Raw genomic sequence first — 25,692 nt, 5'->3', positions numbered from 1 at the left:
TGTGGCGCTCGGTGGGGGGGGACACGGTGTTTATTGGGGTGTTAGTGGGGGGGGGGACACGACTTCGGGGGGGTCCCCCCCCCCTCCGGCGGCTCCTTGGCTGGGGGGGGGGCCGGGGGGGGCGGCGTCGGCTCGGAGCTGGGCCCCCAGGCTGTGGGGAGAAGGGAATGGGGGGGTTAGTGATAGGGATAAGGGGGGGACACACACACAAGGTATTGGATGGGGGGGGGGGGAGAACTTTTGGGGTGTCACCGGAATGGGGAGTGTCCCCATGGGAGGGGCCAAGTGCCACCAAAACAAGCGTCACCCCCCAACAATGTCACCCAACCGGCTGGGCCCCGCCTGGCACGTGAGTGTGCGTGTCCCCCCCCCCGGCACCCCAATGTCACCCATAACAAACCAACATCCTGCCTCCCCCGGCACCCCAATGTCACCCGTAACAAACCAACACCCCCCCCCCCCGGCACCCCAATGTCACCCATAACAAACCGACATCCTGCTCCCCCCCGGCACCCCAATGTCACCCATAACAAACCGACATCCTGCCCCCCCCCCAGCACCCCAATGTCACCCATAACAAACCGACATCCTGCCCTCCCCCGGCACCCCAATGTCACCCATAACAAACCGACATCCTGCCCCCCCCCGGCACCCCAATGTCACCCATAACAAACCGACATCCTGCTCCCCCCCGGCACCCCAATGTCACCCATAACAAACCGACACCCCCCATAGCACCCCAATGTCACCCATAACACACTGACATCACCCCCCCCACCACAGCACCCACTTGGACATTGGGGTCCCTCAATTCCCCTCCAGTTCCCCCCTATTCCTCCTGGGTGCCCCCACTTTAGCCCCAGCCCCCCAAGTGCCCCCAGCCCCTTGGATCCTCTGAGCCCCCCAAGTCCCCTCAGCCCCCCAAGTTCCCCCCAGCCCCCCAAGTCCCCTCAGCCCCCCAAGTTCCCCCCAGCCGCCAAGTCCTCCCTTGACACTGGATCCCCCCTATTTCCTCCCAGTCCCCCCCAGCCCCCTAGGTCTCCCCTAGCCCCCAAGTCCCCTCAGCCCCCAAGTTCCCCCCAAGTCCCCTCAGCCCCTTGGATCCTCTGAGCCCCCCAAGTTCCCCCCAGCCCCCAAGTCCCCCTCAGCCCCCCAAGTCCCCCCAGCCCCTCAAGTTCCCCCCAGCCCCCCAAGTCCCCTCATCCCCCTAAGTCCTCCTCAGCCCCCAAGTCCCCCCCAGCCCCCCAAGTCCCCCCAGCCCATTGGATCCTCTGAGCCCCCCAAGTTCCCCTCAGCCCCCCAAGTCCCCCCAGCCCCCTAAGTCCTCTGAGCCCCCCAAGTCCCCCTCAGCCCCCCAAGTGCCCCTCAGCCCCTTGGATCCTCTGAGCCCCCCAAGTCCCCCCCATCCCCTCACCTGCAGCGCTGGGGGCGCCGGGGGGCCGCGGGGGTGCCCCGGGCCAGGCGCTGGGCGATGCGGGTCTCCACGGCCAAGGCCACGGGGGTGCGGAGCCGGTGCGGGGCACAGGCGCGGTGGCAGCGGGGGCAGGTGACGGCGGCGCCGGGGGATGTCCCCGCAGCGCCCCGCAGGCAGCGGCGGCAGCAGCCGTGGTTGCAGGGCAGCAGCACCGGGTCCCGCAGGGGCTGCCCGCAGGCCGGGCACAGCGTGTCCCGCGCCAGCCGCGCCAGGGGGCCCCGCTCCGGCGGCCCCGAGGGGGCCATGGCGTGCGGGAGGCGTGTGCCAGGCGTGTGCGAGGCGTGTGCGGGGAGGGAAAGGACGGCCCCGGGGCGGGGCGGGGAGGGGACGGGGGGGTGGAGGGAGAGGAGGGGACACGGGAAGGGACATGGGTGATGTGGGGACACGGATACAGGGACATGGGGACATGGATGATGCAAGGACACAGACACAAGGGGATGTAGGGACATGTAGAGGGACATGGATGATGTGGGGCACGGACACAGGGACATGTAGAGGGACATGGATGATGTGGGGACACGGATACATGGACATGGGGACATGGATGATGTGGGGACACGGACACAGGGACATGGAGACATGGATGATGTGGGGACATGGACACAGGGACATGGGGACATGGATGATGAGGGGACACGGACACAGGGACATGGGGACATGGATGATGTGGGGACACAGACACAGGGATGTAGGGACATGGACAAAGAGGGACATGGAGACATGTAGAGGAACATGGATGATGAGGGGACACAGATACAGGGACATGGGGACATGGATGATGTGGGGACACGGACACAGAGGGATGTGGGGTCATGTAGAGGGACACGGATATAGGGGGATGGAGATGGACATGGGGACATGGATGACGTGGGGACAGGGACACAGAGGGATGTAGGGACATGCAGACAGGTCCTGGCAGGACACAAGGACATGGATGATGTGGGGAGACAGATGGACAGAGGGACAGGGATGGATGTGGGGCTGGGGAAGGACATGGATGGGGCTGGGGATACACAGAGGGACATGGAAGAACACGGATATAGAGAGGGACACAGAGACAGACACGGGGGGGACACAGAGGGACATGGGGACACACGGACAAAAGGACACGGCTCTGCCACACGCCTGCCCCCCCTTCCTGGTGCTGCCACAACCGGATCCAGGCTGGATGGTGCCCGATGTCAGAGCTGAGTCCCAGCAGGGATGGATCCCTGCATCCCGGACCTTGGAGACCCAAATCCAGCAGGGATGGATCCCTGCATCCCGGACCGTGGAGAGCCAAATCCAGCAGGGATGGATCCCTGCATCCCAGGAGTACCAGATGTCAGATCCCAGCAGGGATGGATCCCTGCATCCCGGACCTTGGAGAGCCAAATCCCAGCATCCCAGTGGTGCAAGATGTCAGATCCCAGCAGGGATGGATCACTGCATCCCAGACCTTGGAGAGCCGAATCCAGCAGGGATGGATCACTGCATCCCGGACCATGGAGACCCAAATCCATCAGGGATGGATCCCTGCATCCCGGACCTTGGAGAGCCAAATCCCACAGGGATGGATCCCTGCATCCCGGACCTTGGAGACCCAAATCCAGCAGGGATGGATCACTGCATCCCGGACCTTGGAGACCCAAATCCAGCAGGGATGGATGACTGCATCCCAGGAGTACCAGATGTCAGATCCCAGCAGGGATGGATGCCTGCATCCCGGACCTTGGAGAGCCGAATCCAGCAGGGATGGATCACTGCATCCCAGGAGTACCAGATGTCAGATCCCAGCAGGGATGGATGCCTGCATCCCGGACCTTGGAGAGCCGAATCCCAGTGGAAGCGCCTCCCCTCCGCCACCGCTCTCGCCGCTCATTCCCAGTCGGTGGGCGAGCGGATGACGAGCGGCGCCGCGTTCTTCCTGCCCGCCCGGATCCCGGGATAAAAGAGGGGCCAGATCTTCTCGGTGAAGGTGGCGGTGAAGGTGAAGATGTGGGAACGGTCGGTCACGTTGTAAAAAGCCACTTTTCCAGCCTCGTAATCCAGGAAGACTCCGACGCGCTTCGGCTTCACCCGCAGCGTCAGGGGCGTGAAGGGGGTGGTGGTGGCCGCGTATTTATCCCCATTCCAGAGCCGGACGCGCCAATATCCCGCCTCGGGCAAGGGGGTGAATTCCCCTTTCCTGCTCACCGAATCCTTGCACACCCCTAGAGCCCAATGGGTTTTATCCCCGACTTCCACTTCCCAGTAATGCCTCCCGGAGGTGAAGCCTTGAGCCGCCAGGACACAGGGATAGATGGTGAAACGACGCGGCGAATCCGGCACATCCCGAGGTCCCACTTCCACAAAGCGGACGCTTTTCCGGTCCTCGGATAACACCAGGTTGGGATGAGCCGTGTCGGGATCCAGCGTCACCTCCCCTGGATGGGCCGGAGCGGGATTTAGGAAGGATGGGATGTGGATAAAGGGGGGATCAAGGCGTGGTTATGGGAAAAGGGGGGGTCCTCACCGATGAGGCGCCGCGTGAGCTTCCGCAGGGTGAAGTATTGGCGGGGGAAGCTGCAGAAGGTCTTTTCCAGCTCGATGGGGATGGAAACGGGATCGGGCGCCGGAGCTGCCGCCGCCTCGCACCTGAGGGAAGGGCCGGATGGGAATTGGGATGCCCTGGTTGATACACGGCCCCCAAATCCCGCTTTTCTGCCCCAAAACGGAGGCCTGGGTTGTTCTTACCTGGCCAGAGTGTCCTTGATGTCCTGAACACGGGAAAGAAGGGGAAAAGAGGGGGAAAAGAGGGAAAAAAGGGGGAAAGAAGGGAAAAAAGGGAAAAAGGGGGAAAAAGGGGGAAAGAGGGGAAAAAAAGGGGGAAAGAGGAGAAAAAAAGGGGGAAAGAGGGGAAAAAGGGGGAAAAGAGGGAAAAAAAGGGGAAAACAGGGAATTAAAAGCGGGTTAGGTGGGATAGGTCCCCCCAAATCTATGCTCCAGGAATCCTGTCCCCAGCCATGATGCCAATCCTGATGCTGGCCCTATTCCTGCTGCCTATTCCCACCCCCAGCACCGATTCTCTCCCCAGTGGTCCCATCCCCACCATCAAACCCAACCCCATCCCTGGGAATCCCATCCCCATCCCCAAACCCATTCCAGTGTCAACCCCATCCCCAAACCCAATCCCATCCCCATTCCAGTGCCAATCCCACCCCGAGTACCCCATCCCCACACCCAATCCCATCCCCAGGAACCCCAACCCCATTCCAGTGCCAATCCCATCCCCAAACCCAATCCCATCCCCAGGAACCCCATCCCCACTCCAGTGCCAATTCCATCCCCAGGAACCCCATCCCCAGGAATCCCATCCCCATTCCAGTGCCAATCCCATCCCCAGGAATCCCATCCCCACGAATCCCATCCCCACTCCAGTGCCAATCCCACCCTGAGTACCCCATCCCCAAACCCAATCCCATCCCCAGGAATCCCATCCCCACTCCAGTGCCAATCCCATCTCCAGGAATCCCACCCCCAACCCCAACCCCACTCCAGTGCCAATCCCATCCTGAGTATCCCATCTCCAGGAATCCCACCCCCATTCCAGTGCCAATTCCATCTCCAGGAATCCCATCCCCATGACTCCCACCCCAAACCCATCCCCATTCCAGTGCCAATCCCATCCCGAGTATCCCACCCCCCTCCCCGCTTCTCCCAGCCTCACCCGGAGCAGCTCCTCTCCGGGCTGCAGGCACTTCTCCCGGAGCTGGGCCACGAGGGCGCCGAGCCCGCGCCGCTGCTCCTCCAGGCGCTGCCGGTGGCCCTGCAGCCGCTGCAGGATCTCCCGCTCCTCGTCCTCCAGGCGCCGCAGCAGCAGCCGCTCCTCCTGCTCCAGCAGCGCCCGCAGCTCCTCGAACTCCTGCGCGATGCGCTCCCGCCGCGCCGCCACCAGCCTCTGCCCGGAGGGAAAGGGGATGGGGCACCCCGGGAATAGCGGGAGCCGGGCTCGGCGCCGCGCCGGCGCCACGGAGCGTCACCCACCTTCAGCTCGGCCGGTTTCCTCTCCTCGCGCGCGCAGCAGCCAGAGAGACATTCCAGCTTCTGCTCCAGCCGCTCCAGGCAGCGCTGCAGCTTCTCCTGCCCGGGAACAGCGGCGGGATGGGCCGGGATGGGCTGGGATCATCCTGCCCCGAAGCACAAAGCCAGCCCCAAAGGCCTTCTCCAGCCCTGGATCCCTCTTTTGCCCCCGAATCCATCCTCCACCCCTGAATCTTTCCTCTCTTTGAGTCCCTTCTCCATCCCTGAATCCCTTCTCCATCCCTGAATCCCTTCTCCATCCCTGAATCCTTTCTCCATCCCTGAATCCCTCTTCTACCCCCAAATCCTTTCTCCGTCCCCGAATCCCTTCTCTGTCCCCAAATCCCTTCTCCACCCCTGAACCCTTTTCTCCATCCCTAAATCCTTTCTCCATCCTTTCTCCATCCCTGAATCCCTCTTCTGCCCCCAAATCCCTTCTCCATCCCCGAATCCTTTCTCCATCCCCGAATCCGTTCTCCATCCCTGAATCCCTCTTCTGCCCCCATATCCCTTCTGCCCCCAAATCTCTTCTCCATCCCTGAATCCTTTCTCCATCCCTGAATCCCTGTTCTGCCCCCAAATCTCTTCTCCCTCCCTGAATCCCTTCTCCATCCCCGAATCCTTTCTCCATCCCTGAATCCCTTCTCGATCCCTGAATCCCTCCTCTGCCCCCAAATCCCTTCTGCCCCCAAATCCCTTCTCCATCCCTGAACCCTTCCTCTGGTCGTGAGTCTGTTCTCCATCCCTGAATCCCTTCTCTATCCCTGAATCCCTTTTCCATCCCTGGATCCTTCCTCTGTACCTAAGTCCCTTCTCCATCCCCAAATCCCTTCTCTACAAGGATGAGCAAGGGCCCAATTCCCTTCCTTGGGGCGAAGAGTTTGGGGCTCAAAATGAAACGGGGACGAGCTGCATCCCCAAATCCCTCCACAAACAGCCTCAGGGAGGGAATTTGGGTCTAAATCCCATCACAAGGGGCTGGAAAACGAAATGGGGATGAGCTGCATCCCCAAATCCCTCCACAAACAGCCTCAAGGAGGGAATTTAGGGCTGAAAACAGGGATAGGAACCAACTGGTGCCCAAACCCTCCACAAACAGCCTCGGGGAGGGAATTTGGGTCTAAATCCCATCATGAGGGGCTGGAAAACGAAATGGGGACGAGCTGCATCCCCGAATCCCTCCACAAAGAGCCTCAGGGAGGGAATTTAGGGCTGAAAACAGGGATAGGAACCAACTGGAGCCCAAACTCCCTCCACAAACAGCCTCAGGGAGAGAATTTGGGGCTCAAAATGCAATTAGGGATAAACTGGAGCCCAAACCCCCTCCACAAACAGCCTCAGGGAGGGAATTTGGGTCTAAATCCCATCATGAGGGGCTGGAAAATGAAGCAGGGACGAGCTGCATCCCCAAACCCCTCCACAAACAGCCTCAGGGAGGGAATTTGGGGCTCAAAATGCAATTAGGGACCAACTGGAGCCCAAACCCCCTCCACAAACAGCCTTGGGGAGGGAATTTGGGTCTAAAACCCATCACAAGGGGCTGGAAAACGAAATGGGGATGAGCTGCATCCCCAAATCCCTCCACAAAGAGCCTCAGGGAGGGAATTTAGGGCTGAAAATGGGGATAGGAACCAACTGGAGCCCAAACCCCTCCACAAACAGCCTCAGGGAGGGAATTTGGGGCTGAAAACGGGGATAGGAACCAACTGGAGCCCAAACCCCTCCACAAACAGCCTCGGGGAGGGAATCTGAGGGCTCAATCCCTTCCCAAGGCGCTGCCAAACAACCCCAAACCCCCCAAACCTTTGAGCCCCCCATTGCTCCGGGGACCCCCCCATCGCCCTGGGGACCCCCCCCACCTTGTACTCGCCGGCGGCCGCCTCGAGGGGCACGAGGACGTGCGCGCGGTGGCGGTGGGAGATCTCGCACAGGAGGCACACGGGGGCCTGGTCGTCGCGGCAGAAGCGAGCCAGGGCTTGGCCGTGAAGCGGGCACCGGGTGCCCTCGGCCGCTTTCCTTTTGGCACCGCGGAGCTTGCGCGCCGCTTCCACCAGATTGCCGAGCTGCCGGTTGGGGCGCAGAGCGCGGCGCCGGCAGGTTTTGCGGCACACGGGGCACGGGAAGTCGCGGAGCAGCTCTGCCCACCAGCGCGTGATGCAGCCGCGGCAGAAGTTGTGGCCGCACTCGAGGAGAACGGGATCCTGCAGGTATTCCAGGCACACGGAGCAGCTCGCTTCCACCCGCAGCGTCTCCAAAGGGTCGCAGCAAGACATGGCGGGGGGAATCCCGGGAGGAAAAGCGGGAATGGGGGGGAAGTGGGAATGGGGGGGGGAGAGAAGCGGGAATGGGGGGGGAAGAGAAGAGGGAATGGGGGGGAAGAGAAGAGGGAATGGGGGGAAGAGAAGAGGGAATGGGGGGGAGAGGAGCGGGAATGGGGGGGAGAGAAGAGGGAATGGGGGGAAGAGAAGCGGGAATGGGGGGGAAGAGAAGAGGGAATGGGGGGAAGAGAAGCGGGAATGGGGGGGAAGAAAAGCGGGAATGGGGGGGAGAGAAGCGGGAATGGGGGGGAGAGAAGCGGGAATGGGGGGGAGAGAAGCGGGAATGGGGGGGAGAGAAGCGGGAATGGGGGGAAGAGAAGCGGGAATGGGGGGGAGGAGAAGCGGGAATGCTGGATGCTTCTGGGGGGAAAAAACGTGGATTTGGTTAAAAGGGAAATGGGGGGGGAAAAGGGATGGAAAAGCTATAGGGGACCCTCTATAGGTGGTCCCTAAACGGGCCCTATAGAGCAGGTCGCTATAGGAAAAGCCCCTCTAAGGGACTCCCCAACCACAGGGGGTCCTATGGAGAGGTCCCATAGGAAGAGGTGAAGGGATCCCCATAGGGAGGGGTCTCTATGGGGGTGCCCTATAGACAAGGAGGCCCCAGGTGGATGGTCTTTAGGGAGAGGCTGTATCGGGGTTTCTATAGGGGAGTTCCTAAAGGAAAGGGGGGGTCACAGGGGGAAGCCCATGGGGAGAGGCTGTGCTGGGGTCCCTGTAGAGGGTGCCTATAGCCAGGTCCCTATAGCAGGTCCCTATGGCAGGTCCCTATGGCCGGGTTGCTATAGGGGGCTCCTATAGCAGGTGCTTATAGCGGGGTCCCTATCGAGGGGTCCCTATAGGGGGCTCCTATAGCAGGTACCTATATGGGGTCCCTACCAAGGGGTCCCTATGGCAGGGTCGCTATAGGGGACTCCTATACCAAGTGCCTATAGCCGGATCCCTATAGCTGGGTCCCTATAGGGAACTCCTACAGCAGGTGTCTATAGCAGGGTCCCTATAGCAGGTGCCTATACCAAGGTCTCCATAGTGGGTCCCTATGGCAGGGTCGCTACAGGAGGCTCCTATAGCCAGTCCCTATAGCGAGTACCTACAGGGAGCTCCTATAGCGGGTCCCTATAGCAGGTCCCTATGGCAGGGTCCCTATAGGGACCTCCTATAGCAGATACCTATAGAAAGGTCCCTATATCAGGTCCCTATAGCAAGCACTTTTAGCAAGGTCTCTATAGAGGCCTCCTATAGCGGGTCCCTATAGCCGGTCCCTACAGGGGGTCCCTATAGCAAGGTCCCTACAAGAGGTCTCTATAGCGGGTCCCTACAGCGGGTCCCTATAAGGGGTTTCTATAGCAAGTACTTATAACAAGGTGTCTATAGGGGGCTCCTATAGCGGGACCCTATAGCTGGTCCCTACAGTGGGTCCCTATAGCAGGTCCCTATGGCGGGTCCCTATGGGGGGTCTCTATATGGGGTCTCTATGGCGGGTCTCTAGAGGGGATCCCTATAGCAGGTACCTATACCAAGGTCCCTATAGAGGGCTCCTATAGCCGGTCCCTATATGGGGTCCCTATGGGGGGGTCCCGGCCCCCCAGCCCCCACTCACCGCCGCCCGCCGCCACACGGGGCCCAGCGCCGGAAGTGACGATCTCTGCAAGCGCCGGAAGTAACGGCTCACCCCCTCCCCGATCCCAGCCCCAGCAGAGCGGGGCGCGGTAAGACCCGCCCCCTTCTCGGAGCCGGCCAATGGGGAGCGCCGGCCCCGCCCACCCGGAGGGGGCGCGGCCAATCGGGAGCGCGATGGCGGCGCCGGTGAAAGACCGGGAGGTGCTGCAGAGGCTCAGCTTCCTGTTCCAGGTGCGGGGGGAAAAGGGGGGACAAAAGGAGGAAAAGAGGGAGAAAAGGGGGGGAAAGGGAGGCAGAAAGAGAGGGAAAGGGGAAAAAGGGGGTTAAAGGGGGGAAAAGGGGGGGGAAAAAGGAGGAAAAGGGGACAAGGGGGGTCAAAGGGGGGGAAAAAGGGGGGTCAAAGGGGGGAAAAGGGAGATCCAGGGGGAAAATGGGGGAGAAAGGGGGGAAAAAAGGAGGAAAAAGGGGAAAAAGGGGGAAAAAAGGGAGTCCAGGAAGAAAATGGAGAGGAAATGGGAGGAAAGGGGGAGAAAAGGGGGGAAAAAGGGGGAAGAGGGGAGTCCAGGGGGAAAATGGGGGGGAAGGGGTGGAAAAAGGGGGAGAAAGGGGAGTCCAGGGAGAAAATAGGGGGGGAAATGGGGGGAAAGGGGGAGAAAAGGGAGAAAAAGGGGGGGAAAAAGGGATCCAGGGGAAAATGGGGAGGAAAGGGAGGGAAAAGGGGGGAAAAAAGGAGGGAAAGAGGGGGAGAAAGAGGGAAAGGGAAAAAGGGGGGTCCAAGGGGGGAAAAGGGAGGTCCAGGGGAAAATGGGGGAGAAAGGGAGGGAAAAAAGGAGGACAAGGGCGAAAAAAGGGACAAAAAAGGCGGGAAACAGGGGGGTAAAGAGGAGTCCAGGGGAAAACGAGGAGCAAAGAGAGGGAAAAGGAGGGGAAAGGGGGGGAGAAAGGGGAAAAGGGGGGGGAAAAGGGGGGTCCAAGGGGGAAAAATGGGGGGAAAATAGCATGGAAAAGGGGAGAAAAGCGGAGGAAACAGGGGGAAAGGGGAAAAGGGGACAAAAAGGGGGGTAAAAGGTGGGAAACGGGGAAAAAGGGGGATCCTGGAGGGGAAATGGGGGCCCAGGAAGGTCTGGGGGGCAATGGAGGGTCCTGGGAAGGCCCCTGGGGGGTTACGTGGCTTCAGGGGGAGTCGATGGGGCTGACGGGCCTTATGGGGCAGTGGCGGGCAGGCTATGGGGTGCTTTATGTGGGTTAGGGAGGTCCAGGGGTACTTAGTGGGGGGCACAGGAGGGGTTCGGGGGGCCCTATGGGGCAGTAGAGGAGGCTGCAGCCGTGTTTCCCCCCCCAGGCCGCGCACTGGGTGCTGCCCCACAGCCCCGCGCTTGCCCGCTTCTACTGCAGCATCCAGCGCGGGACCGCGCGCCGCCTCGTCCTGCGCCTGTGAGGAAGGGGAGAGGGGTGGGGGGCACCCCATGGCATGGGGGGGGGGGACAACACCCATAGAAGGGATCCTAACCCCCCCCCCCCACACCATATGGGTGCCCACCCCACAGATCCCCCTCGGTGAAGCGCGTCGTGTGCCGCCGCTGCTGCTCCCTGCTGCTGCCCGGGGCTGGGGGGTGCCTGCGCCTGCGAGGTGGGTCTGGGGGCTTGGGGTACCCCCCCTTTGGGGAGGGTTTGGAAGGCAACAGGGGTGACATGGACCCCCCCAAATCCCATCCGCAGGTCGGGGCCAGCCCCGCACCGTGCTGCGGTGCCGGAGCTGCGGCCGCCACCGCCGGTACCTCTGCCGGGAGCCCCCCATCCTGGAGACCCCCCCCTTGGAGACCCCCACTTTGGAGCCCCCCCCACTGGAGCAAGCCCCGGCCCCAGGTCAGTGAGGGCATGGAGCCAATGAATGAGGGGCGGGGCTTGGGAGGCACGGGGGGCGTGGTTAAAGCCATATAAGGGAAGGTGTGGGTGGGGCTACAAAGGGGGCGTGTCTATCTCGCTCCCCCAGGGGACCCCCAAGGATAAACCCTGCCCAGCAACAGAGCGGCGACATGAGCTCGGATTGGTCCCCGCAGAAGCGGCCTGTACCCAATCAGAAAACGCCGTTTGCGGAAATAAAGCTGCCTTTATTCCATATATGGTATCGGCGGTGTGGCAGGGGGTGGGGCTAACACTCATCCTCTCCCAGCAGAGCAAAGGGATTGGCTGCGGTGCTGGCGGGGGGCGTGGCCTCCCCAGGCTCCGCCCCCTCATCACTGTCACACTCCTCTTCCTCCTCCGAGGTCGACCCCTCTTCTGGGGGGACAGAGCCCTGGACCCCCGGCTCCCCCCGCTCCTGCAGTGCCGCCAGCGCTGCCGTCTCGGGGTGCTGCTCCCACAGGTCTGGGGGACACACACACCCCCCATGAGGGGTCCCAGCATCCATCAAACACCCCCCAAAACCTAAATCCAGGTCCCTCATTGGCTGAGACCCCCCCCCAGGAGGGTTTTGGGGGACACTCACCCTTCTGGGCAGCGTATCCAGGGGGTCGCAGGCAGAGCCGGAGTCGTCCCTCGGCCGCCAGGCGCAGGATGCTGTTGGCTGCCCGGTACACGTCGTTCCGAGCTGCCTTTGCTGTCTTGTAACCTCGTTTCTCCGCCCATGCTAAGCAAAGACGACCAAAAAACCTCATTAATAACAAGAAAGAAACCCAATTTCTCATTAATTCACCCCAAAAGCGACCTACCTTCGCAGATATCCCACGCTGTCCAGCCTCCTGCAGAACTGGGGGGCCGCAACTGGAGGAGGGGTGGCAGCGGGAGGCGAGAAGCCAAGTACCCCACAGCCGAGTAGGGCTCCTGCAGCTGTGAGATGGGGTAGACACCCGCCAGCACCTTTGGGGGGGGACACAGGATAAGCTCAATGGGGGTGAAAGCAGCGTGAAGGGTGGGGAATAGGGCTGGGACCCACCTGCAGCGCCGGGGGGGCCCGGGAGGGGAAGACGAGGCCGGGGCAGTCGCAGAGGCGGACGCGGGGGGTGAGAAAATGGGTCTGGAAGTAGCGGGTGCGGCCAGGGGCCCGGGACACGCTGACGGCGCTGCGGCCCACCAGCGCGTTCAGCACCGACGACTTGCCTGCGTTGGGCAGTCCTGCGGGGAGGGGGCAAGATCAGGCCTGGACCCCCCAACCCAGCCCATTCACTGCCATTTTCTGTCAATCAACCCCACTAAGGCCACGCCCCCCCGGTCAGGCTCCGCCCCCTTAGTACCAGCCCCCCCTGGATGAAGCCACGCCCCCTGGAGCTCCACCCCTCCCATTGACCCATTGCCATGAAGCTCCGCCCCCTGGGTGAAACCACGCCCCCACCTAAGGCCACGCCCCCAGTCAGGCTCTGCCCCTTTCTAAGTACTAGAAGCCCTGGATCAAGCCCCACCCCCTGAAGCTCCAATCCCTCCCACTGGTCCATCTCCATCAAGCCCCGCCCCTTCTACATGAAGCCACGCCTCCATTTGCATTAGGCCACACGCCCTGGGTGCCACCTCACCCCTCCTATTGGCTCATCGCCGTTAAGCTCCACCCCCCCGGTGAAGCCCCGCCCCTCACCAACACAGCCCAGGGTGAGCACCCCATGGCGGTAGCGCTCCCACTGCCGCGGTGCCATCATGGCTCCGTCCTCGTCACCGTCACCGGCCTCGTCGCCGTCTCCCTCCTCCTCCTGCTGCCCTTCCTCTTCCTCCTCCTCCTCCTCTTCCCCTCGTGCTGCCGCCGCTTCCGCCCGGTCCAGCCGCGCTCGCCAGCTGCTCAGATCCACTGCAAAGCAATGGGGGGTGATGTGGGGGCACCCAAGGGAGCTCTAGCACCCAAGGGGATACAGGGAATCATCCATAAGCACTCAGGGAACACCCCAGCAGCACCGAAAAGGGACATGGACTGCCCCATGGGACACAGGGAACCCCCACCCAGCACCCATGAGACACAGGGAACCCCCAACCAGCAGCCAAAAGGGACATGGAATCACCCACCAGCTCCCATGGGACACAGGAACCCCCTAACCAGCACCCAAAAGGGACATGGAATCCTCTATGGGACACAAGGAACCCCCAACCAGCACCCAAAAGGGACATGGACTCCTCTACCAGCACCCATGGGACAAAAAGAACCCCCAAACAGCACCCAAAAGGGATATGGAATCCCCCACCAGCACCCATGGGACACAGAGAACCCCCAACCAGCACCCAAAGGGTCACCAAATGAGTGACTAGATGCACGTATCCCTTCCCCTTCATTCACCCACCCAGCACCCATGGGTGCCCCACTCACCTTCTCCCCCCACGATGCTCTCACAAGCCTCCAGCAGCTGCCGGGGCCCCACAGCCCGGCTCCAGCCTCCTCCCCTCCTCTGCCTCCTCTGCAGCCCTTTAGGGGGGTTACAGAGAGAAAAGGGGTGTCAGGACACCCCTGTCACCCAACGTCACCCTCTCCCACCCGGTTGCTGGGTCCGTACCGGGCGCGGGGTCCCGTCGGGGGGCGGAGGTGAAAGGGACGACGCGGGCGGTGGGGAAGCGGCGGCGCAGGAGGTGGCTCCAGGCGGTGGCCACGGCGGGGGCCGTCAGATCCACTTTGTTGAGGATGAGGATGAGCCCCTTGCCCAGCTCCCGGGTGACGTGGGTGGCCAGCGCGGGGGGCACGTTCAGCGCCTGCCATGGGGCGGGGTGTGAGCTGTAACCTTGACCCATGGGTGCTCTCCACCCTACAAGTGTGGGTCACCTCCATACTCACCGGGTGCCGCGCGTCGGTGATGAGCAGGATGACATCGGACATCTCCAGCACCCTCCAAAGCTGGCGCCATGTCTATGGAGAACACAAATAACCTCCTTTAACACCCCCTCCTGTATCCCCTGAACCCCCCCAGCACCCATGGGTGCCCCGCTCACCTCCAGGTTGCGCTCAAAGGGTGCCACATCTCCTCCATCATCTTCACCCTCAGGGTGCTGGTTCTCCTGCAGGGCCCTCAGGAAGGCGCCGAAAGCCGCTTCCTCCCGCGCCCGCAGCTCCTCGGGGCTCATGGCGAAGCTCCAGGGCGGCCGCCGGGGGAAGTCCAGGCCTGGCACCGGGTAACCTGCGTCCCACCGGCCCCTCCAGGCAGGATTTGGCCCCCCCGGCCCCTTCCTCCCCTTCCCACCCACCTAAACACCACCTCAGCCACCATCAACATCCCTTTTCCACCCCCTTTCCCCCCCCATGGCATTACCCACTCCCCCCACAATTAATTACCCCCCTCCCATGGGTTTTACCCCCTCTTCTTGCTTAATTACCCCCCCCCCATTAGCTCTGGGTCTCACCTGGCCCATAGATGGTGTCGGGGTCCAGCTCCAGCGCGCTCTCGGGCAGCAGCTCCAGCACCTCCTCCTGCGCCCGGCGCCGCCGCCGCGCCAAGGCCTCAGCCCGGGGCCCCCCCAGCTGCAGCCGGAACCTGCCGGGCACCGGAGGCCTCGCACCGGGGTCCCCTTCATTGAACCCACCCGGACCCCCCCCCAACACCGTTGTTCTTCCCCCCCGGTTACCTGCTGGGGTCATGGCGGCGGTGGGGAGGGGGAACCGGATCCCCGGCTTCGGCGGCGGCCGCATCGCTGCCGCGCTCCTGGCTCCCGCTGCGGCTGCCTGGGCCTGAGCCAGGCGCTGCCGGGGGGTCTGCGGGCAGAGAACCGGGGGGGGGGGTCAGCGGAGACCAGGACCCAGGCCCCACTCCCCCTTGGGTCCCACTCCCCCCCCGAATCCCACTCCCCTCCCCAGTCCTGCTCCTGCCCCGGCCCCGCTCCCCCTCTCCGGTTCCCGCTCACCTCCCTCCAGGGCCCCTCTCCACCCCCAGGCCCCCGAAGCCCCGCTCCCCTCCTGCTCACCCCCCCCCGTCCCCAGCCCCCTTCAAGCCCTGCTCCCCCCGGGCCCCGCTCCCCCCTCGGCCCTGCTCAGCCCCCCGGCCCCGTTCCCCCCCGGTCCCGCTCCCACTCAGCCCCGTTCCCTCCCGGAACCCCGCTCCCCCCCCGAGTCCTTCTCCCCCTCCCGGTCCCGTTGCCGCCCCGGCCCCGCTCACACCCCGCTCCCGGTTCCCATTCCCCTCCCCGAGCCCCGTTCCCCTCCCCGGTCCCTCTCCCTTCCCCGGGCCCCGTTCCCCCCCTGTACCGCTGCCCCCCGGGCCCCTCTCCCCCCCGCCCCCGGCTCCGCTTCCCCCCCAGCCCCGTTCCCTCTCGGGCCCCGCTCCCCCCTCTTCGAGCCCGGCTCCCCCCCGGGCCCCGCTCCCCTCCCCGCTCCGGCTCTCCCCGGCCCCTCTCAACCCCCGGTCCCGCTCCCCTCCCCGGCTCCCGCTCCCGTCCCCGCTCCCCCCCTCGCCTCGCTCCGGGCCCTGTTCCCCCCCAACCCGCTCCCCTCCCGGCCCCTCTCACCCCTCCCGGCCCGTCTCTCCCTCCGGTCCCGCTCCCCCCCGAGCCCCGCTCCCCTCCCGAGCTCCGTTCCCCCCCCGGCCCCGCTCCGGGCCCGGTTCCCGCCCCGCCCCGCTCGGCTCGGCCCCGGCCCGGCCCCTCTCACCGCCCCGCTTCCGTTCGCGCCGGTCGCGGAGCTGCTGCTTCTTCTTCTTGGCGCTGAACGGCCGCTTGCGGGGCATGACGCGACGCGACGTAACGAGGCGGAGCCCGCCCGCAGCCAATCCGAGCGCGGGAAGGCGGGGAGAAGCAAAAGGATTATCCAATGGCATGAACTGTCGGCTCAGAGGAAGAGCGGACCAATGGGAGGATGAGTTAGCAGGGGGGAACCAATGGGAGAGAGAATCAGAACGGAGTGGGCGTGGCGTTGGCATGCAACGAGCCAATCGGAAGCGGCGCCATCGCGCTCCAGGCGGGGTGTCGGTGGCCGCGCAGGCGCAGTGCGCGGCGCCCGGCCATGCCGAAGGGAGCGCGGCCGGCGGCGGCCAAGCAGGAGGAATGGCGGGGGGACGGCGAGGGCCCGGGTGAGCGCCGGGACCGGCACCGGGACCCGCACCGGGACCGGCACCGGGACCCCGCGGAGCTGCGGGGAGGGGAGGGGGGCTGGGGGGGGGGGACGGGACACAGAGGGGGGTGGGTCCCGGGGGGGGTGGTTAACTCTTTGGGGGGGGATACCCACTTGGAAGGGGGGAATTAACCCTTTGGGGGGGCAACGAAGCTCTTGGAGGGGGAATTCCCACTTGGAAAGGGAGAATTTCCACTTGGAAGGGGGGAATTAGGCCTTTGAGGGGGGGAATTAACCCTTTAAGGGGGAAATTTCCTCTTGGAAAGAGTGAATTTCCACTTGGAAGGGGGGCATTAACCCTTTGAGGGGGGAATTAACCTCTTGGAAGGGGAATTTCCACTTCAGGGGTGGAATTAACATTTTAAGGGGGAAATTTCCTCTTGGAAAGGGTGAATTTTCACTTGGAAGGGGGGAATTCACCTTTGGGGGGGGGAATTCCCACTTGGAAGGGGGGAATTAAGCCTTTAAGCGGTGAATTTCCACTTAGAAAGGGGGGATATCCACTTGGAAAGGGTGAATTCCCACTTGGAAGGGGGGACTTAACCCTTTGAGGGGGGAATTAACCTCTGGGGGGGGAATATCCACTTGGAAGGCAGGAATTCCCACTTGGAAAGGGAGAATTCCCACTTGGAATGGAGCAATTAACCCCTCAGGGGGATCCTGGCTGCACTGTCAGGCTGGAGGGAGGGGGACACCCGGGTCCCCGGCACCTATAGCCCATGGGGGGCAGCTATAGGGGTGTCTCTGGGTGCCTGAGCCCCCCCTTTCCCTCATCCTTCCCTTTTCCTTCCCTCTTTTTCCCCTTTCCCTTCCCTTTCCCAGACCAGCCAGTGAAGAAGGGCAAGAAGGACCGACGAGGCAAGAAATCAGTGAGTGCTTGAGCCCTGATCCCTGCCCTTGAGCCTAAACCTGCCCCCCCCCGACCCCCACCCTTCCCTTTGCCCCCCCAGTTCTTCGAGGAGCTGGTGGAGGAGGAGAAAGCGGCGCCCGCGGAGCCCCCCCCGCCCGCGGCCAAGGAGGCGCCTCCCCAACAGGTTGGTTAATGATGGGGTGGGGGGGGGGTGTGCAGTGACTGAGCGCTAATGAAGGGGGTGGGGACAGGGAGGGGGGGTTAATGAGAGGGTTTTCCATCCCCTTTTCCAGGCTTCCCGAAGGAAAAAGGAGCGGCGGAAGGAGCGGCGGCGGCCGGGAGCGGAGCCGGAGCCCGACGAGGTGGAGCTGAGCCGGCGCCTGCAGGAGCTGGCGGCTGCTGACAGCGATGAGGAGGAAGAGGAAGGTGAGGCCTGGCTCTTCCTCCCCCCCCCCACCTCCCCATTCCCAAGAGCATCCCACCGGGAAGCGCTGGGCTGGGGCTCCATGATCCCTCATTGATTCCATCCCCTTCCTCTCCCCCCAAACAGCTCCAGCCCCCAGGAAAGGGGGGAGGAGGAGGAAGGTGAGTGCATGGAGGGGGTGAATTTGGGGGGGAGGGGATGCCAAAATAAGTGGGAAAATAATAAGGGAAAGGAGCTAAAGTTTGATGGGGGAGGGAAAACTGGGATCCTCTGGAGTTTTGGGAAGGGGAAGGAAACATTTTGGGGTGCCGTCCCCCCCCCCCAGGGTGGCAACGTCTTTGCGGCGCTGAACCAAGAGCAGAGCGAGGAGGAGGAGGAGGAGGAGAAGAGGAAGGACGAGGGGCTGCGGCCTGGCAAGGGCAAAAGCAACAAGGTGGGGGGCCAGGGCTGCCCGAGGGGCACCCCAAAAGCTGGGTCCTGTGTATCTCTGGTTCCCACTTCCGACGGCTCCCGGCAGGAGGAAGAGGACGGGGAGAAGAAGAAGAAGAGCCGCAAGAACGAGAAGACCAAGAGCAAGTGGCAGGTGAAGGGCGCTGTGGGGAGGGGGCACCCCATGGTAGGGTGCTGGAGTCCCCCCATACTTCAGCCTCTCATCCCCTTGTTTCCCCGCAGGGAAAAGCCACCAGTGAGGATGAGGCCGAAGGCTCCGATGAGGATACGAGGCCCAAAGGCAGGAAGGTGAGAAGGGGGGGGTCGCTTTTTGGTGGGGGCTCAAGTGCTGTATCTCCCCTATATTGCATCATGTGTCCGTCCCCCCCCCCCCCAGAACAAGTTCACGGCTCTACGGGATGAGGATGATGATGATGAAGAGGAGGAAGAGCCCCGGAAGGGCAGCGAGCCCGTGAGTCCCTTGGGATGAGGGGACGGGGGGGAGCCCCCCGGCTGCCGTGGGGCTGATGTGGGGCTGATGTGGGGCAGCCTGAGGAGGAAGAGGAGGAGGAAGAGAGGAAGGTGGAGCCCGACGCCCGCGTCAGCAAGAAGGAGAAGAAGAAGATGAAGAAACAGGTAAAGGGGGCGGAGCCTGAGGGACAAGGGGCGGGGTTATGTGACAAGGGGGCGTGGCTTAACGTTAACCACGCCCCCTTCCCCTTGTGGCCCCCCCCCAAAAAGATGGAGTATGAGCGACAAGTCGCCACCATCAAGGCAGCGGCGGCTGCGGGCGAGAACGACTTCTCGGTGTCCCAAGCCGAGCTCTCCTCACGACAGGCCATGCTGGAGAACGCCTCTGACATCAAAGTGAGCCCCAAAACTCCCTTGGGCACCCCAAAAACCCCCAAAATCACCCCAAAATTCACCTATCTACGTCCTTCCATAAGGTACTATGTGATCTGTCCCCCCCCATGCTAAGGAAGTGGTATCGTCCATGTCCTAGTCATTGCAATAAGAAGTGGGGGGGGTGGGATGGGCCATTGGGAGGGGAAAGGGGGGGACCTGGGTTGTGTCATTGTGATGGGAAGGGGGGGACTGGGACATGCTGGGGAGGGGGCAACTGGGGGAAACCATTATATTGAGGGGAAAGGGGGGGTCTGGGGTGATATAGTGGGAAGGGGGAGGTGGATGATGGTGATATAGTGGGAACGGGGGGGACTGGACCGTACCATTGTGCTGGGAAGGGGTGGAGGGAGCTGGAACACGCCATTATATTGGCGAAAAGAGGGATTTTGGGCATGCCATTGCACTGGCAAAGGGGGTGCTGGGCTGGGGGGGGTCTGAGGCCTGATCCCCCTCATCCCTCCTTGTCCCAGCTGGAGAAGTTCAGCATCTCAGCGCACGGCAAAGAGCTTTACGTCAACGCCGACCTCTACATCGTGGCCGGGCGCCGCTACGGCCTCGTGGGACCCAACGGGTGGGTGCCCCCCACTTTGCAGGGAGGTTAATAAGGGGGGTGTCCCCCCCATTAATAGCACCCTTGAACCCCTCATTTCCCCCCAGCAAAGGCAAGACGACGCTGCTGAAGCACATCGCGAACCGGGCGCTGAGCATCCCCCCCAACATCGACGTGCTGCTCTGCGAGCAAGGTGAGTCCGGGGGGGGGACCCTTACCTATCCCCCCCCCCCCCAAACCTCCCCAAACCCACTCTCTGTGTCCCCCAGAGGTGGTGGCAGACGACACCCCAGCGGTGCAGGCGGTGCTAAAGGCTGACACCAAACGGCTCCGGCTGCTGGAGGAGGAGAAGCGGCTGCAGGCGATGCTGGAGCGAGGGGACGACGCAGTGGCCGAGCGCCTCGAGAAGGTGAAGGGATATTTGGGGCCGGGGGGGGGCCCCATTGAGACCACCCCCCCTTAATTTAACACTCACCTCGTCGCTGTAGGTGTACGAGGAGCTGCGGGCCATCGGCGCGGCCGCCGCTGAAGCCAAAGCCCGGCGCATCCTGGCTGGTCTCGGCTTCAACCCGGAGATGCAGAACAGAGCCACGAGGAAGTTCTCCGGGGGGTGGCGGATGAGGGTGTCCCTGGCGCGGTGAGCGGCAGGAAAAGGGGGGACGGGGGAAGGGGGGGACAGCGAAGGAGCCATCAGTGACACCAGTGTCCCCTCAGGGCTTTGTTCATGGAGCCCACGTTGCTGATGCTGGATGAACCCACCAACCACCTGGACCTCAACGCTGTCATCTGGCTCAACAAGTGAGGATAGGGGGGGCCAAAAGGGGGGGGGACAAGGGACAAAAGGGGGTCCCCACAATGTCCCTTTGTCCCCCCCACTTTGCCTTAGCTACCTACAGACCTGGAAGAAGACGCTGCTGGTGGTGTCCCACGACCAGGGCTTCCTGGACGACGTCTGCACCGACATCATCCACCTCGATGCTCAGCGCCTCTTCTACTACCGGGGCAACTACAGTGCGTGGGGGGCAAATAAAGGGGGTTGGGGTAATTAAAAGGGGGTAATTACCCTTCCAACCCCCCCAACGTACCCCCTCAGTGACCTTCAAGAAGATGTACCAGCAGAAGCAGAAGGAGCTGCTGAAGCAGTTTGAGAAGCAGGAGAAGAAGCTCCGAGACCTCAAAGCTGGGGGCAAATCCACCAAGCAGGCGGTGAGTGATGGGAGCTCCCTTTGGGATCCGCTTCCTTTGGGATTCGCTCCCAGATCCCCATCCTGAGCAATCCTGACCCCCTCAGGATCCTGCTGCCACGGGGCTGGTTCCAAGCAGGGAATTCGGAGGGATGTGGGGCCAGATTCATGCTTGGAGGGGGGGTTACTGCGGTTGTTACCCCATGGCTGCTCGGAAGGGGTTTGCTGATGGATCCCAGAGCGGATTCCCGATGGGATTCCTGACTGGATCCCCTTGTTCTTCCTTAGGAGAAGCAGACGAAGGAGGCTCTGACACGGAAGCAGCAGAAGTGCCGGCGCCGGACGGCGGCCGAGGAGGCGGCCGAAGCCCCGGAGCTGCTCAAGAGGCCCCGGGAATACACCGTGCGCTTCACCTTCCCCAACCCGCCCCCCCTCAGCCCCCCCATCCTCGGCCTCCACGGTACCGGCACCTGGGGGGCACTTGGGGGGCACAAGGAGGGGGGTTATGGGGTGGTTTGGGGGGGACACAAAGCACCAAGGGAGGGTTATGGGGTGATTTAGGGAGCGCTAAAGGGGGTTTATGGGGCTTTGGGGGGTGCAGCGAACACTGGGGGGGATTTAGGGGTGTCAGGACCCCCCCCAACCTCTCATCCCCCCCTTTTCCAGGCGTTGATTTTGGTTATGAGGGGCAGGAGCTGCTGTTCCGCAACCTGGATTTCGGCATCGACATGGACTCACGGGGTGAGACCCTACATAAACACCCTCCGTCAACCCGGGGGGGGTTCCAGGGGACCCCACAATAACCCAGCTCATTGGGGACCCCCCCCTTTTTTCCCTATATCCCCCCCCAAGTTTGCATCGTGGGCCCCAACGGTGTGGGGAAGAGCACGCTGCTGCAGCTGCTGACCGGGCAGCTCACACCGGTACGGACCCCCAGAAACGGGGGGGGGGGCACCTCTAAAATGGGCATGGGGGGCACAAGGTGGGAGGGAGGGCTTGGTTTTGGGGGGGAGACACACCCTGAAATAACCCCCCAGGAGGGTTTTGGGGTGTCCCCAAGGGGTGTGGGGTGCTAGGGGGAGGGTTTGAGGGTCCTGGGCTTGGGGGGGGCTGGATTTTGGGGTGTCCCCCCCCAAATGATGGTGTTTTCGTGCAGACAAGGGGGCAGATGCGGAGGAACCACCGGCTGGTGAGTGGGGGGCGGGTCTTAAAGGGGGGCGGGGCTTAACGGGGCGGGGTTTAACACAAGGGGCAGGGCTTAATACAGGGTACAAAGGCTCTGATTTAAGGGGGTGGGCCTATAGGGAAGGAGCGTGGCCTGTGCAGGGATTGGCTGATGAGGGTGGGGGGCGGAGCCTATGTGGAGGGGGCGTGGCTTATCTTTGGGGGCGTGGTTTAGCTCCATAGAGGCCGCCTCTGCAGCAAAGGGGAAGGGGAAAGGGGGGGCTTGGAGGGGAAATGGGGGGTTTGAAGGGCAAAGGGGGGGCTTCAAGGGAAAAAGGGGGGGTTTGGAGGGAAAAGGGGGGGTTTGAAGGGGAAATGGGGGGGTTTGACGGGGAAAGAGAGGGGCTTGGAGGGGAAAGAGGAGGGCTTTAAGGGGAAAAAGGGGGAGGTTGGAGGAGAAAGGGGGGGTTTGAAGGGGAAAGGGGGGGTTTTGAAGGGGAAATGGGGGGGGCTTGAGGGGAAAGGGGGGGCTTTTAAGAGAAAGGGGGGGGTTTGAAAGGGAAAAGAGGGAGTTTGAAGGAGAAAGGGGGGTTTGAAGGGGAAAGGGGGGGTCTTGGAGGGAAAAGGGGGGGTTTGAAGGGGAGGGGGGGAGCTTTAAGGGGAAAAAGGAGGGGTTTGAAAGGGAAAGGAGGAGGCTTGAAGGGGAAAAGGGGGGGGGAGGTAAAGGGGGACTTGTCCTGATCCTGTGTCCCCCCCTCCCCGCCCGCAGAAAGTGGGGTTCTTCAACCAGCAAGCGGCCGAGCAGCTGCGGCTGGAGGAGACGGCGGCCGAGTACCTGCAGCGCGGCTTCAACCTGCCCCACCAGGACGCCCGCAAGTGCCTGGGGCGCTTCGGGCTCGAGGGACACGCGCACACGCTGCAGATCGCCAAGCTCTCCGGTGGGGGGGTGGTCTGAGCCGGGGGGGCGGGATTTGGGGCTGGGGGGCAGGGTTTGGGGGTGGGGAGTCCGGATTTGGGGCTGTGGAGTCAGGATTTGGGGCTGAGAGGGTGGAGTTTGGGGCGGGGGATGGGGAGTTTGGGGCTGGGGGGCAGGTTTTGGGGCTGAGGGGTTGGGATTTGGGGTTGGGGGGTGGGTTTTAGGGCTTGGGGGGGCGGGATTTGGGCTGTGAGTAAGGGGAGCATTTATGAATGGGAAGGAGATGGCGCTGTGGAGGCGGGGCTTCCAATGGGGGCGTGGCCATTGAGGGGCGGTGCTAGAAAAGGGGCGGGGTTTCACTAGGGGAAGGTGGGAGGGGCTATGGGAAGGGGCAGGGCGTCGCCAGGGGGTGGAGCCAGCCCCGGGGTGGGCGTGGCTTGTGCCAATTGACACACACAGAGGTCTCAATGGGGAAGGAGAGCATGGGAAAAGGGGGTGTGGCCTCCTCCTGCAGGCAGGAGCCAATAGGCGGCGCCAGTACCGCGTGGGCGTGGCTTGTGCCGATTGACACACAGGGACGTCTCAATGGGGCGTGGGAAGGGGAGCGCGAGCCCATAGGTGGCTGGGTGTGACTGGCAGGGCTCTGAGCCTATCAGAGCCGGGGTGAGGGGCGGAGCTATGGGGCTGAGCCCCCTTTATGGCCGCAGGCGGGCAGAAGGCCCGGGTGGTGTTTGCGGAGCTGGCGTGTCGCGAGCCCGACGTCCTCATCCTGGTGAGTGCGGGGGGGGGGGGCGGGGGCCCAAAAAAAGGGGGCGGAGCCAATCGCTGAGACCCCGCCCTTTTTTCCCACACCAGGACGAACCCACCAACAACCTGGACATCGAGTCCATTGACGCCTTGGCCGATGCCATCAATGACTATAAGGGAGGTGAGATGGGGAAGGGGGAAAGGTGTGTGTGGGGGTGATGACGTCATCGCCACGTCAGCGTGACGTCACCCCCCCCCCGCACCCAATAGCGGTCATCGTGGTGAGCCACGACGCGCGGCTGATCACGGAGACGAGCTGCCAGCTCTGGGTGGTGGAGGACCAAGGGCTCAGCCAGATCGACGGAGACTTCGAGGATTACAAACGGGAGGTGCTGGAGGCGCTGGGGGAGGTCGTGATCCACCGGCCCCGGGAGTGAAATAAAGGGGGCAGGAGATGTGGGGCTGGGGAGGGGGGGGGGGGGCATGCTGAACATCACCCCCCCACTCCCCCCGGACCCATGGAATAAAGAGATGTGGTGCAAAGGGGGTGTGAAGTGGGGTGATGGGGGTTGGAGGATGCAGAGGGAAGCATCAGTAGGTTCCAGAGTGAACCATCAATGGGTTCTAAGTGACCCTTCAATGGCTTGTTGTGCCCCACAAGTGTCCCCATAGTGACCCCCCCCGTTGTGATCCCTTAATGGGCTCCATTGCGCCCCACAGCAGCCCCACTGTGCCCCCCAACTGGCCCTGTTGTGCCCATCAAGTATCCCCACTGTGACTTCTTAATGGCTCCATTGTGCCCCCCAAGTGTCCCCATTGTGACCCCTCAGTGTGCCCCCAAGTGCCCCAGTGTCCCCATTATGACCCCCCCGTTGTGATCCCTCCATTGTGCCCCCCAAGTGTCCCCATTGTGCCCCACAGTGTCTCCATTGTGACCCCTTAATGGGCTCCATTGCGCCCCACTGTGCCCCCCAAGTGTCCTCATTATGATCCCTCCATTGCGCCCCCCAAGTGCCCCCTTAACGGGCTCCATTGTGCCCCACTGTGCCCCCCAAATATCCTCATTGTGACCCCTTAATGGGCCCCACTGCGCCCCCCAGGTGTCCTCATTGTGACCCCTCCATTGTGCCCCCCAAGTGTCCCCATTACGACCACTCCATTGCGCCCCACTGTGCCCCCCAAGCACCCCCACCGCGCCCCCCAAGTGCCCCCCCCCCCTCCCCCCGGCGCTCACGTGACCAGGCTCGCGGCCCCTCCCCCCACGCTGCTTTTTTTCCCACCATCGGTTTATTCTCCATGTACAAAATATACAAAAGGGGGGAGGGGCCCCGCGCCGCCCCTCCCCCACCCCATGTTTTCACAGAAAACAGCTTCCGGCGCAGCCCCTCCCCCACCCCCGGCCCCTCCCCCCATCGGCGCAGCCCCTCCCCCCCCCCCCCCCGTCGGCGGCAGCGCAAGGAGGGGGGAGGGGAAATGACCCCCCAAAGGGGCTCGTTCTGCCCCCCCCTCGGGGGCGTATTTACCCCCCTGGGGGGGGTATTTAGTGTATTGGGGTGGTTCCACCCTCCTATGGGGGGCGCTGCACCTATGGGGGGGGGGGTACACGCAGGGGGGGCCGGCCCCCCTGGATTGGGGGATTTACACCCCCCCCACTGTGAGTAACTGTGCCCCATAAGTGGGGGGTTGCACCCTAGGGAAGGGGGGTTCTGCCCCCCCCAAGTTGGTATTTGCACCCCATAAGTGGGTGTTTAGAGGCTGGGGGGGGGGGGCTTGCACCCCATAGATAGAGATTTACACCTCGGGGGGGGGGCTTACACCCCTTATGTGCTGCTGGAGGGGGAGAGTTAGAATTTGTGCCCCCTAAGTGGGGGTTTCTGCCCCATAAGTGGGTATTTACACCCGGGGGGGGTATTTTTTCCCCCCAAAACCGGCTATTTCTGCCCCATGGGTGGGTATTTACAACCCGAAGTGGGTATTTCTGCCCCCTAAGTGGGTTTTAACACCCCTTAGTGGGTATTTACACCCTGGGGGGGGCTATTTACACCCCTTAGTGGGTATTTACA

General features: G+C 62.9%; 4 protein-coding genes across 8 annotated transcripts; 2 read left to right on the top strand and 2 right to left on the bottom strand.

Moving 5' to 3' along the window:
• Positions 1 to 12: 12 nt before the first annotated feature.
• LOC115618874 (E3 ubiquitin-protein ligase TRIM39-like) lies at positions 13 to 8,091 on the bottom strand. The gene is made up of 7 exons (XM_030510831.1): positions 7,375 to 8,091; positions 5,480 to 5,575; positions 5,163 to 5,393; positions 4,190 to 4,212; positions 3,969 to 4,090; positions 1,415 to 3,879; positions 13 to 151 (listed from the first exon to the last, which is right to left on the bottom strand). Exons 1-6 carry the CDS (start codon positions 7,786 to 7,788, stop codon positions 3,332 to 3,334), a joined length of 1,434 nt encoding a protein of 477 aa, XP_030366691.1. The 5' UTR covers positions 7,789 to 8,091; the 3' UTR covers positions 13 to 151; positions 1,415 to 3,331.
• RPP21 (ribonuclease P/MRP subunit p21) lies at positions 5,571 to 12,119 on the top strand. 2 transcript variants are annotated; one of them, XM_030510844.1, is made up of 6 exons: positions 5,571 to 7,722; positions 9,523 to 9,684; positions 10,796 to 10,887; positions 11,001 to 11,083; positions 11,173 to 11,319; positions 11,447 to 11,574. In XM_030510844.1, the coding sequence occupies exons 2-6, from the start codon at positions 9,574 to 9,576 to the stop codon at positions 11,461 to 11,463; spliced, it is 450 nt and encodes a 149-aa protein (XP_030366704.1). In that variant the 5' UTR covers positions 5,571 to 7,722; positions 9,523 to 9,573; the 3' UTR covers positions 11,464 to 11,574. The 2 variants fall into 2 exon arrangements, with proteins under 2 accessions (XP_030366704.1, XP_030366703.1); XM_030510843.1 differs by lacking the exon at positions 11,001 to 11,083 and having other exon boundaries at positions 7,633 to 7,722; positions 11,447 to 12,119.
• On the bottom strand, positions 11,544 to 16,122 carry GNL1 (G protein nucleolar 1 (putative)). 4 transcript variants are annotated; one of them, XM_030510815.1, is made up of 13 exons: positions 16,001 to 16,101; positions 14,983 to 15,109; positions 14,761 to 14,891; positions 14,353 to 14,522; positions 14,198 to 14,269; positions 13,923 to 14,115; positions 13,739 to 13,834; positions 13,155 to 13,228; positions 13,022 to 13,103; positions 12,389 to 12,567; positions 12,165 to 12,312; positions 11,942 to 12,082; positions 11,544 to 11,820 (listed from the first exon to the last, which is right to left on the bottom strand). In XM_030510815.1, exons 1-13 carry the CDS (start codon positions 16,074 to 16,076, stop codon positions 11,606 to 11,608), a joined length of 1,704 nt encoding a protein of 567 aa, XP_030366675.1. In that variant the 5' UTR covers positions 16,077 to 16,101; the 3' UTR covers positions 11,544 to 11,605. The 4 variants fall into 4 exon arrangements, with proteins under 4 accessions (XP_030366675.1, XP_030366674.1, XP_030366676.1 ...); XM_030510814.1 differs by having other exon boundaries at positions 13,022 to 13,228; positions 16,001 to 16,122; XM_030510816.1 differs by having other exon boundaries at positions 12,389 to 12,592; positions 13,022 to 13,228; positions 16,001 to 16,103.
• A 192-nt stretch (positions 16,123 to 16,314) lies between these two features.
• ABCF1 (ATP binding cassette subfamily F member 1) lies at positions 16,315 to 24,174 on the top strand. The gene is made up of 26 exons (XM_030510803.1): positions 16,315 to 16,418; positions 17,282 to 17,328; positions 17,410 to 17,493; positions 17,603 to 17,735; positions 17,860 to 17,894; positions 18,059 to 18,166; positions 18,251 to 18,316; positions 18,406 to 18,471; positions 18,560 to 18,634; positions 18,712 to 18,798; positions 18,904 to 19,029; positions 19,539 to 19,639; positions 19,726 to 19,811; positions 19,888 to 20,027; positions 20,107 to 20,255; positions 20,333 to 20,416; positions 20,505 to 20,629; positions 20,712 to 20,824; positions 21,091 to 21,262; positions 21,469 to 21,543; positions 21,655 to 21,725; positions 21,959 to 21,991; positions 22,736 to 22,904; positions 23,590 to 23,654; positions 23,738 to 23,810; positions 23,900 to 24,174. The coding sequence occupies exons 1-26, from the start codon at positions 16,352 to 16,354 to the stop codon at positions 24,064 to 24,066; spliced, it is 2,517 nt and encodes an 838-aa protein (XP_030366663.1). The 5' UTR covers positions 16,315 to 16,351; the 3' UTR covers positions 24,067 to 24,174.
• Positions 24,175 to 25,692: the final 1,518 nt, after the last annotated feature.

The sequence above is a fragment of the Strigops habroptila genome, unplaced genomic scaffold (assembly GCF_004027225.2).
Source record: "Strigops habroptila isolate Jane unplaced genomic scaffold, bStrHab1.2.pri NC_044299.1_ctg1, whole genome shotgun sequence".
Lineage (NCBI taxonomy): Eukaryota > Metazoa > Chordata > Aves > Psittaciformes > Psittacidae > Strigops > Strigops habroptila.
Note: the sequence above shows the minus strand (reverse complement) of the source record. Positions and strands in the feature narration are given on the sequence as shown.